This window comes from Podarcis filfolensis, assembly GCF_964270895.1.
Source record: "Podarcis filfolensis genome assembly, chromosome: 15".
In the NCBI taxonomy this organism is placed as follows: domain Eukaryota; kingdom Metazoa; phylum Chordata; class Lepidosauria; order Squamata; family Lacertidae; genus Podarcis; species Podarcis filfolensis.
This window is the reverse complement of record NC_139618.1, coordinates 22,559,699-22,572,203: the sequence shown is the minus strand read 5'-3', so window position 1 is coordinate 22,572,203 and position 12,505 is coordinate 22,559,699. Positions and strand designations below refer to the sequence as shown.

At 45.5% G+C, this 12,505-nt stretch overlaps 1 protein-coding gene across 4 annotated transcripts in view; it reads left to right on the top strand.

Moving 5' to 3' along the window:
* Positions 1 to 12,505, top strand: part of GRIK4 (glutamate ionotropic receptor kainate type subunit 4) — a 457,517-nt gene that overhangs the window by 381,159 nt on the left and 63,853 nt on the right. For 3 of the 4 annotated variants that reach the window (XM_083588423.1, XM_083588424.1, XM_083588426.1), the window contains exons 11-12: positions 2,765 to 2,872; positions 4,056 to 4,259. In XM_083588423.1, the coding sequence (XP_083444549.1) occupies positions 2,765 to 2,872; positions 4,056 to 4,259 (312 nt within the window). The remainder of the gene's footprint in view (positions 1 to 2,764; positions 2,873 to 4,055; positions 4,260 to 12,505) is intronic. The other variant, XM_083588425.1, reaches the window with a different exon arrangement.

Here is a 12,505-nt window from a genome sequence, read left to right as displayed (position 1 = left end):
GCTTGCAGTCTATTCTTTTATTGCTCCAACGGTTGCGTCCCAGGGGCAAGTCCTTTCTCCATCTGCCAGGGAATGCAAGCCCTCGCCGTCCCACAAGGGGGTGATGAGGCTTTGATGAGTTAGCATACTTTCAGAGGAGTGCTAAACAACACGTTATCAAGAGGATGGAGCAGCTCTGCTCTGAAGAAAGCTTGCGGTATTTGGGACTTTTTAGTTTAGAGAAAAAGCGAGTCGGGGTGACATGATAGATGTTTATAAAATTATGTATTGCATGGAGATAGTGATAAAAGAAAGTCCTTCTTCACATGGGGCATAGAGTTAAACTGTGGAACTTGCTCCCACAGCAGGCAGGGGTAGCCACCAACTTGGGTGGCTTTAAAAGAGAGTGAGACCAATTCATGGAGGAGAAGGCTAGGGATGGCTACTAACCATAATGGCTATCCTCTGCCTCTACATTCAGAGGCAGTAAACCTTCCAAAAGACAGTTAGTGGAAACCACAGGAGGGGAGGGTGTTCTTGTGCTCAAATCCTGCTTGAGGGTTTCCTACAGACATGGAATCATAGAACTGGAAGGAACCACAAGGGCCATCTGGACTGTCAGGGGACTGCCATCAGAACAGGGGAGGGAGGCAGGGGAATACAGAGAGCCTCCAATGCTTCTGAGGAGCAGCTCCTCGTCCAGTGGTGGGGAAAGCCACAACCTCCAGTGGAGCAGAGAGGGAAGGGGCCAGCCAAGTGAGGAGAGGGCTTGAAAATGCTGCTGAGAGCCCAAGTGCCTTACCTTGCCCAGCTGGCCAGGAGGCACACACACCACTTCCGTCGTCCACCTTGTGCAGAGGGATGAAACACAAGGAGGGGAGGCAGAGGCTTGGGGTGCCAAAGTTCTTATGTTGGGGGAGAAGCCGGAAAGGGCCACTCCCGGATTCTGCAAGTGACTAAGACAGACATGAACTTTGTGGTTATGCACTGTAAATAGTTTGCACCAAATAAAACCTGTAAAAGACAGGTCGGAGTCCTGGGTGGTTACTCACGAGCAACCACCATCCACATCTGACATAGACCAACCACCTGCACTGCAGGAATTTTCTGGCCAACGTGGGTCTCAAACCCATGACCCTGATATTAAGAGTCTCACATTCTCCCAACATCTGGTAGGCCACTGTGTGACTGGACTAGATGGGCCATTGCCCTGATTCAGCAGGATCTTAGGTTCTTAGGTGATGACACTGGAAGTGAGCCAAGGGCTCAGCTTTTCCCACATCATAAATACTGATAATAAGAGGACATGATAATATCCCCCCCCCAAAAAAAATGGTATCTCTGTTTTGACCTGGTTTGGGAACTGTCAGGTGCTGGTAGCCAAAGGACAAAAAAATGCTGCTTCAGATCTTGAGGTTGGAGACCTTAGCAAGCTTACACACACACACACACACACACACACACACACACACACACACAATTGGCAGTCTTTGTAAGATGATGGGTTAACAGCATTTCTCTGGGTGGGTGGGGGAACAAGGATCCAGAGTCCTCTCCATCAACTCTTAAAAAACCTGTGCAGTGGTTTGGAAACTCCAAACTTACCCAACATCTGAGCATTAAGATTTTACCAGTATCTGTGTGCATTGTGTCAGAAGCATAAATGCATCAAGATAATTGGAGGTCAGTTTCCAAGACACAAGAAGTGTCCAAAAAAAGACCTGTGGGCAATGGAAGTTCTAACCTCCACTTCACGTGCTTCCAGTTTTTTGGAAGACCTTAGATATGAGATATACAGGGGCAAAGATTTAATAAAGTTATCATACCTCCCAACCAAAACTTGCAGAAGAGCTGAGCTGCATTTTGCCTTTCTCTAGCAAATTCAGCCCTTCAGCAGTTTACCTGGATTGACTAGAGTACTTACTTAGGGACCTGCCAAAAAGTTGGGTCAGCGGGAAGACAAGATCAGCATTCACAGTAGGAGAAAAATCCATCTTGAAAGTGAGTGACTCCCATCCAGACTGGAAAAGCTGGGAGCTCAGGACCCCAAATATCTCCTTGATCTTGTGATATTTCTGCTGCACAAAGGGGAGAGCTAGACTTCTAGTGTGTCAAGGAGGATTTATGGCCCCATTCCATTGCCGCTGGAGAGTGTAAATTAGTTTTAATAAGAATAGCATGGAAGCTTAGATGGGGCAGATTATACTCCTTGTTGGATAGTTGGGTTGATTAGCTTGAACGGTGTCATTTGGAAAGGGTTAATTAATCTTGAGGCAGCAACAATAGAGGATGAGACATCAGGGTCATTAGTGGCTAAGAGCACCATAGAGAATGTGCTTTTGCTCCAAAGCATTTCGTTCTGGTGCAACAGAGCAGTGGAGGGGATAAATATATATTTGTTTTCATGTTGAGATAATCTGCTACAGTGGCTCTCAATGAAGGAACTAATAGTGTCAACCTCTAGTCTGTGGGGACTTTCGCCCTGAAGTCACCTGCCTCCCAGACACTATGCAGCATCCTGCTCATAAAGAGTTTTTAAGCATCACTTCCTCCTACTGTGGACCCCTTGGAATCAGGCCCATGACAAGACTAGCTCACCCCCTCCCCAGATCCTCATTGGGTTTGCCAAAGCCAAAGCGTACTTCATTTCTCTCTCTTTCTCTTTCTCTTCCTTTTTCTCTCTCTGACATGATTTTGGTGTGGCCCAGTTGTTATCAGTCAGTGCAGCCACATGTCAGCAATTCCCACTGTCAGTGTCAATGACTCTGCTGTTTTTTTCCTACAGATCGGTCACTGGCATGTTACCAAAGGCCTTACCATGGATAACCAGATCTTCTCTTCCAATGTGTCAGAGAGCCTCTTCAACACCACGCTCATTGTCACCACCATCCTGGTAAGCGTGGAGGGTCTTGGTGACCTCCTTTTCTGCTCTGGCATCTCAGGGGCAACCTCCAGATACAAACCTTCCATTCCACATGCCCATCCATTCCATGAAAAGAGTCGCACGCTGAGTCCCTGAAGAAACGGATGGTCAAATCACCAACTGCAGCACCAGAAATCATTTATGACATCTCAATTAAACTCACATTGGTACACATCACATGGAAACTATATTTGATGAGTTCAGAAGTGGCTGGGGAGAGGGTTAGAATGAGAGCATGCATCACAATTTTAAATTTCTCTCTCCACATGCCAGTTTGCTTACAGACCTAGTTGGGCTATGGAGAGGATAGGTCACCTCTTCTGACTATGTAAAACTTATTGTGGTGGTTAAGATGGGTACAGTTTGAGTCACCTAGGCTTATATTTGCAAGTGCTCATTTTCATAACTCCTTGCATTGCTCATCTTCCACCATGGCCAAATGCTTTCTGGTTTTCTTAAGCTATTCTTTATCTCCTGGAATACTTGAAGTCTCCATCTATGGTCTATATTTTGTCCATATTCTTCTCAACCCCAGACTCAGAGAGACTTTGTGCTCTAACTGAATATTTTCCAGTTGAAAGACTCCAGGGATGGCTATGCCAACTTGATTCCCTCCAGATGTTTTGGGCTCTAGCTCCCATCAGTTCCAACCAGTATGGTCAATGGACAGGGATAATGGGAGTTCTCATCTAAAACATCTGGAGGGCACTTGGTTGAAGAGGGCTACTGTCTTCCCAGTAGACTGTACTCAGGGAACTGGCAGCCCACAGGCCACATCTGGCTTCCACCCTATACTTGCCAAGTTAATCAACTGGTGGGTGGAGTGGGACAAAGCTTCCCTTACTCATCCATTTTCTGATATGGATGCCACTTAAACAGAATGAAATAGTTTTCAGTCCACCAATCATGAGGGACTGGAGGGGGGTGCGGAATCTCCCAGTTTGGATCTAGTTTGCCATTGCTGCATCCCAGATGAGCTTGAAAGGAAGAGGAGAGAGTCTGGAGAATCTTTTCCCAGAGACTGTTTCCTTCCTGGTGATTCCCAGGGGAGTCCATCACATCACCTGCCCCTGCTTTCCGATTTGTGCTAAATCTAGTGCTGTTGCGACTCCATGACTAAGATGGGAATGACAGCTGCCCAGTTTCGATGCAGGAAAACCCTTACTTAATGCTCAAGGGAAACCACCAAGAGCTGGAAGGGAACGACCAATATGAAGGCTTCTGCATGGACATGCTGGCAGAACTGGCCGCGATCCTGCACTTCAACTACAAGATCCAGCTGGTTGGTGACGGAGTGTACGGCGTCCCCGAGGCTAATGGAAGCTGGACTGGCATGGTGGGGGAGTTGATTGCTCGGGTGAGTTGGTTAACACTAATGAATGAGAGCTTATTTGCATGTGTAGCAGAATTGCATGGAATGACCTTCAGGGCTGCGAATGCAGAGATTGTTCATGTTGAAAGCTTTTCCCCAAAAGAAATCTTCCTTGCAGATCAAAAAGTGTCAGGAACAAGGACTCTAGATGAGCCTCTCTTGCCAGGCATTCTAGTTACCTTTGTGTACTGAGATATTTTTGGTGGGAAATCAGTCAGATGTGAAATATCCCATCTGCAACATAAAAACGGGTACTTGCGTTTATGCTTGCTGTTTATTACTAATTTTATGGTATCCTTTATATGTTTTATTGGTGTGTTTTGTTTTGTTTTGTTTTGTGCTTTGGGCATTTTCCCTGACAGGAAGTCAGGACAGATGTGTATCATAATAACAACAAAAATAATTATCATAATACATGGCATGAGGCTACTGACATTGTTTCAGTTCTGAGAGAGTAACTCAACTGGCAGTGATGGCCACCAACTTGGATAGCTTTAGAAGAGGATTGGACAAATTCATGGAGGACAATTCATGGAGGACAATGCTCTATATCCATTGACAGAAGCATGCTTCTGAATACGAGTTGCTGCGAATCTCAGAATGGCATCCTTCATAAACTTCAACTCTCAGAATTCCTGGGGGGGAGCTGTTCCTGTTAAATGATATCAGAGTGCTTTAAATATACATGGTGTGAAGGTGGCCTTAATGTGTACATCACACTCCAGCTCTTAGATGCGAGAGGCCAATACTTGGCTGAACAAAATGAATTATACACGTTCTGTGAGGTCTCTGAACAAAATAGGTCCAGCCAAGCTGAGTAAGAAACAGTAGGTTGAAAAGCATTCGAAACCAAGTTGGTTTCTCCCTAATGTACAGAAGTGCTTGTTATTCTAGTACTGCCTCCTGCCTTTCTTTATTAAACATCAGAAAGTCTAAGTCAATTGATGTAACATGCTCACACCACCCTTTGTACCCTCTGTCCGTACAAGCAAGAGGCATGATCAAAGTTCAAGAATGCATGCCAACCAGGCAAACACACTCAGGGTATGCTGTAGAGCTAGAGACATAATCTGGGAGTGTTCCAGGGGCCAGAAATGAGAGCCCTGGAGGGCCGCATTCAGCTCTTGGGCCTGAGATTCTCAGCTCCTGAGATAGACTTTTGGTCTGATCCAACCAGGCTCTTTTTATCTTCTGATGGTACTGAGTTGGTGTAACATCTTAAAGGGAACCTCACCCAGTAGAAGCCCTTTCTCATGAAAAGCTATAAAGAAACCAGCTGGCCCGCCAGCTTTCTATTGCTGCCAAGCGACGCTGGAGTGTTTGCTGATGCCTTGGGCTGTCAGTGTAGATTTTTATATAGATAAACAGGTTTGCAGCTATTCTTCAAGGAAGCGAGAGGGAACAGTCATAAAGGAAAGTGTGATGTCTTCAAACAAAAGGGGGGAAGAAAGAAATGGCAATGCTCTGAACAAGTGGTAGCCATGGATTTTTTGTAGCGATAAGTGCTTTCACCTTGCCTTTTGCTGGAAACAAATTATTTAGCCATTGTTTGTGATTGTGAGGATCAGGAGAAGGCATGTGAAAAGGTGAAGCATGAGCTGAAAAAAAATGAGGAGTGGATAAAAGTCAAACGATCCATTGTGATTGTTTTGGATACGTTCCTGCAATCCTCAAAATCACTCCAAGAATTGGATTTGTGTTTGTCAGTTATGGGGATCTGGTGTTCAATGGGCAAGAACATAAGAACTGCTAAAGATGATCAAGGGACCATTTAGTGCTTAAATGGCACCTGACCATTGACCCCTGGCCAAATGACACCTCAGAGGTTCTAACAGTTGCAGGGGAACAAACAGTGTTGGAGGGGCTGTGATTAGCATTGATCTGTGTTGGCACTGAGACAAGATATTTAAATACAGGGAGTTAATTTTCCAGTAAGTGAAAAAAAGGTTACTAAGCTGGATCTGACATTGTTTCCGGCACTGGCACTGTTAAATATTTGGGAAGGGGGAGACAAGGGGGATGTTGTTGGACTCCTGTTGACTGCTGCTAGGAAGGAAATTGCAAAATGCTGAAAAATAGCTTGTACATCCCAGTGCCTGATTCATAGTCAAACAATAGAAGCAATCCTGTTTGACTTTAGTTCTCAGATTCATGCATTAGAGAGAAGATCTGCAAATAGTTCAGTCAAAGGACTGAGGAAGAAATTATCCACAAATAGAAAACATTACAAAGTAGGATTGTAGATTCATTTCAGTGCAGTGTATATTGCTATGTAATTGTTTTTTTTCTGTTGCAAAGTTTCTGAATTCAAAAATGTGGCCCTCTCTGGAACAGTCCTCAATCTTGGTTCCATTATACCACATACACACTGTTCAACTGGCAATGAAACGCACTCATGTCCCAATTCAGAGGACTATCGTTGCTCTTAAGAATTGGACATGATGGCTGGGGCATATAGCCATGGCTGAAAGACTGGCATTCAGGCAACAGCGCTAGACTCCAATGCTGTATGGATGGAACATATCCATTGTAAATATAGACAACTGTATCTCTCCATGCTGAATATGTCAGGAACATTCCTCAGACACCTCACACCTGGGAACCAGAAAGCCATGCCCAAGAGTTTAGTGTTTTGGGGACTCCTAAGTTCAAATCTCTGATATGGACCTTTTTGGATTGATTCCCCCCTACAACTTGTGGGGTATAGTCTTCCACTTGTGGCTTCGTTGGTCCACCTTGTGTTTAATTGTTGACTTTGTTATTCGGGGGGGGGGGATTTAAAGGGTCAGCCAAGCAGCCAGTCAGAAGCCTCTCAAAGCTCACATGCAGACCTGGCAGTAGCAGTTTTCTTACCTGTCTCTCAGCATCTCATATTCACAGGTATAATGACTCTGTATAAGGAAGTTCCATTTACTTATCCTGGTTAATAGCCAATGCTTATCCTTGAAGAATGAATTTACTTAGGGCATTTATATACCACTGAATTTTATATATATATATATATATATATATATATATATATATATATATATCCATCTAAGCCATCACCAGATCATAGAAAAACATAGCAAAATACATACATTAATTATGGGCTGTAGGAAGAATAGTTTCCTCTGGTCTCGTGTGAACGTCCTGATGAACCATTATGTGGTGACATCAGGGGGGGGAACTCTGGGGACTCACAGAAGGGGCAAAGTATATTTCTAGCTGGGGGAACTGTGTCCCTCATATTAAACTCTTTGAAAGAAAAATTGCAGTATATGTTAAAGACAGGAGTCCAGCAATGGAGGAGGGCAAGTGAGGGGGTGGCTCACTGTTTGGGGGGGGCACTTCTCCCCCATCTCTGGTGCCACTCATGCTTGGCCACATGATAAATGACTGAATGTGATACGGAACCTTCTGTTGAGCAACTCATGCTTGGCTCATCCAATTCTCTTTCTGGCGAACTCTCACAACATTGAGATGAAACCCCAAATATGGATGTTGTGATCTTATTTTCTTCTTCTTCCCTGAAAGAGAAATTCCAAGTGAACAAAAATTGAGGCGAAAACAATTTGATGTGGGGCTGCCACAGTGCAGGGTTAATTACATACACACTTCATAAGGTTTTTATGAGGGTAAGGACATGAAAAAGAGAGGCAGTGAATCATATGGCTTGCTAATTAGAATGGAATAAAAGACTTCAAGTGGCGAACACTGAGCTAGTCTTGAAAGTCCAGTGGGGGGAGGGAATATTCCTCTCTTTCGTTCCGGTTGGGCTGCAAAATAAACTTCTGTGGCAAAAGAGATCCTTGCTTAGAAAACGTCGGTTCAGTTTTTCCCTCATTTTGGGAGGAGGGAACATTCCTCAGATTAATGCCAATAAAAATAATTGCAGCAAAAAAGATGTAACTAAAAATCAATGCGAGTATCTAGGGCAACGGATGTGCCATCTCCCATCTTCAATCACAAATCGACAGACACGCTGCAGGCCACCTGACTCAAGCTCATTTGTGGGCCACAGTCTGAGGACCTCCAGGCTAGAAAGATGGCACAGAGGACCCTGAGAAGGGAGAAGACGAGGTGCAAAGCAGGGCAAGGCTCAATATTGTTCCCCGCAGCCAAGAGTCCCAGTATTAGCTTGGGATGAAGGCAAGGTGCCACTCAGACGCAAAGTTGCCTAGAGGAAATCCCACATTCCAGAGAGGTGTAAATGCTTCCGAGCTGCCAACATCAAATTTGCAGGTGTTTTATTTGGGGGATAGCTTAATCGCTTGTCACTTCAGGCATATGTTCCTTGCCCTTTCCCCCTTGGCTTAAGTTGTACCATCAGTCAACAATTGTAGCAGTATTTAAAATCTGCACAAAGCCAAACAAGCACACATTTGAGCAGACAGGATAGTGATGGGTGGACTTGCCCAGCACTTGTCCAGCACTGCTCCAGAACAGCAGCGTACTGCAAATAATAAATGCTTCCTCTAGTATATTTGGCATTGTCCACAGCTTTGATCTCTGCATTCACCAGAGCACCTTAGGAATACCAGAAGTTGCCTCACAGTGAGCCCAGATTCTTGCTCCATCTGACTCAGTATTTTCTACCCTGACTGGCAACAGCTCTCCAGGGATTTAGGGAGGGAGCCTTCGCTGGCTGTGCCCAGAGATGTCAGGGATTGAACCTGGGACCTTCTGCAGACAAACCAACACTCAATCACTCTACTATGGTCCTTCCCTCTGCCCCATCTTGCCTTGATATGCAGCATGATGCAGGAAGGGGTAAGTAAGAAGGTGCTGCAGCAAACACCATGATATCACACTGTGGCCAGAGTAGATCCACTATGGATTGGGTGAGACCCCAGGGTCCAGGAGTGACAGGTGAGGCTATCACTTTCATGACCAGCTTGTGCGGTCCCAGAGAGACCTGGCTGACCTTTGTCAGAATGGGTAACTTAGGCCACATTCACAGCATAACTTAAAGCACTCTGGCGCAGCTTTAAACAGTCATAAAGGTAAAGGAACCCCTGACCATTAGGTCCAGTCGTGACCGACTCTGGGGTTGCGGCACTCATCTCGCTTTATTGGCCAAGGGAGCCGGCGTACAGCTTCCGGGTCATGTGGCCAGCATGACTAAGCCACTTCTGGTGAACCAGAGCAGCGCACGGAAACGCCGTTTACCTTCCCGCCGGAGCTGTACCTATTTATCTACTTGCACTTTTATGTGCTTTCGAACTGCTAGGTTGGCAGGAGCAGGCACCGAGCAACGGGAGCTCACCCCGTCGCGGGGATTCGAACCGCTGACCTTCTGATCGGCAAGTCCTAGGCTCTGTGCTTTAACCCACAGCGCCACCCGCATCCCTTAAACAGTCATGCCCCCCCAAAAAAAGAATTCTGGGATCTGTAGTTTGTGGAGGGTGCTGAGAATTGGTAGGGGACCCATATTCCCCTCACAATGCTACAGTTCTCTGTGAAGAGGGTTTGGTTATTAAACCACCCTGAGAACTGCAATTTTGGGAGGGGAGTATGGGATCTCCAAACGGAACTAAAACTCCCAGAATCCTTTGCGGGAATCCATGACGCTTTAAAGTGGTGTCATAGTGCTTCAACCTATCGTGTAAATGTGGCTTAAGTGGACCTATTCAGCAGAGCTCCACTTATATTTTCAGGAAAGGCTAGCCAAACCTCAATCCTCTGTGGGTTTCAGCTTTCAGGGAGGATGAGGCTAACCTGAGAAAAACACACTTCAGTTTAATGGGGGCTTGCTCATTTTTACTTTTATTTCCATTGACCTTACGCTCTCCTCCTCTCGCTCTTTTCCCCAAAAGTGAAACACATCCTCTCACCAGCCAGTGCATGTCCAGGGCGTTGTGACAGCGCACCCTTTTATTCTGATACATTTGTATTATCGCCCTTTGCCGGCGAGCTCCCAGCCGTGCTCAGAGATGTCTTTTTCGCGCGTCATCTCAGGAGGAGACGTCAGCGGCTGGGCCCCCTGGCCATTCCCACCCCAGAGGAGCCGGGAGGAGGACACTTTGGAGGAGACTCAGAAAAGCGGCTACAATTTACCTGCTTCCCATTACTCATCTTGGGGGAAAAGAGAGAGCTGGGCCGAGAAACCAGCTTTGTCAAGTGCCATGTCACTTAATTAGCTGAAGCACAAGCTGCTGCCTTTGCTACAAACAACCCTTGGATGCATCCTGGTTGTTATTTATTGCTTGTTGTGGCAAACGCCACCAGACTGGAGATGCATCCTTTTGGAGGAGAGGGCCCTGCTGTGATTGGCAGGGCGGGGAAGCCGTTCCGGGAGGGTCTCTGCGAAGAGAAATCCTCATTTAGGTTAATGGCGAAGCACAAGGGGGGGCATCAGAGGAGCCAAGGAAAGGGGTGGGGCGTGGGGAACGAGAACAAGGTGACAGCGATACAAGTGTGTTTCTGTGTAAGCCAGACATGTGTTCTCTGTCTCGCTCACTTGTCTAATTATAATCAACCGGGTATGGCACGGCGTGCCCCTGTGCAGTCCTGATGTGATTAAAATTCATCGTCAAGCAGAAAATAGAAACCATATGAATTTTTATAAACTAAGCAGTTGAGGGCAGGGATCTGGGATCGCTGTAGGCACTTCAGTGCCCCGGGCTAAACATTAAGCGCCTCCAAACTCTGTCTCTGCTTGGGGTGTTTATTGCAGTCTGCAGAGGTTTTCCTTAGCTCATCGTCCCACCCACCCACCCCAGACAATGCCAATGTTTCATCAGGCCAACTTTGCTGCACTCCTGCTTCCTTTGGCAGGCATGCTTAGTGGTAGCTGTAGCACTGTCTGCTTTAATACCTGGCTCCTTACCCAACAAAATCCTTGCCCCTTGGACGTCAGCGCCCTGCAGGGTCAAACCAAGGGCCTAGGTAGTTCAGGGTCCTGTTTCCCACAATGAAGCTCTCTGGGTGATCTTGGGCCAGTCACTACCTCTCAGCCTAAGCTACCTCACAAGGTTGTTGTAGGGATTAAATGAGGGGGAGAATCGTGTATGCCACCTTGAGCTCTGTGGAGAAAGAAGGGAGGATATAAATGCAATAAACTCCATTGGGTTTCTAATTTTATGAGAGAGGGAGCAAAAAAATTCTCACCTGCTTTGACTTCATTCTGGATGGCTCCCTTTTCTCTTTCTCCAACACTAGGGTTTTGCTTTGTCCTTTCTGCAACTAGGGATGGGTGAGCCTGCCATTTCAGCTTCTCGTTTTCCCAGTCTTAAATTATCCACATTTCCACACCAGTTTGCAATTTTTAAAGAAGTCATTGTAAAAGTTCGTTTGTGTACTAATGCAATTTTCTCCTAATATATTTGTTGGTATGCAAGTTTGCCCAATATACACATTTTAGTGAATCAGTTTCCCTTGCAGTAATGCAGCTTTGCATGTTATTTTCACTAATATATGTATTTTCATGTGCACACTTTACCTCAGCGTATGAATTTTTATGCACATACCTTGGCTGCTGAACTGCATTGCAAAATTCGAAGGAGTGTGGATTTCAAAGGAGGGCTGTGTTTCAGTTCTCCTATTGCTTCAGGAAGTGTGAATCAGGGAGGTTTGCATTTAAATGCAAACTGAATCAAATCTTTTCCCCACCCCTACCTCGCTAGATGTGCATGTGAAGCAGCAGTCAAAGGACTGCCATCTTCAAATAGCCCCTATAGGCAGCCCCTGATTGTAAGTCTGAGACTGGCAGGGATAGTGGTTTTGCTTTCGAAAAACACGTTTGCGAGACACACAGCCCAGAATCAGTTTGGAGCTGTGCTTGCTACTGTTTTCGGCATTAAGTTTTTGTCAAATTAAGATTAAAAAGAAAATGCAACACAGTTGTAAGTGTAAGCCCTAATCTTTGATGGACAGCAAATATTTCGGACGCCGAGGAAAAAATGTGACCTCTGTGTCATGCCTCGAAGCATTTGCAAAGACAATTCTGGATGAGGGTGATGGCTGTCGGTTGATAGGGAGCAGAAAATAGAGCTGGCGGCGGATGCTAGTGAACGTTGCAGCAGGTTTTGGGAAACAAGTGAAATTGACAAATTAAAATTCTAAATATATAACTGTAATTAAAATTACCCCATAAGTGATATCAATAAATAGGTTTCAACACATTTTTTAAAAAGACATTCTGAAAAACAAGAATCGCAGCTAATGAAATGAAGAAGAAGCTTAGAAACGTTCGTCCTAATAAAGAAAAGGGCATATGCAGAATTCCCCATGTGCTGGACCTTTCCTAT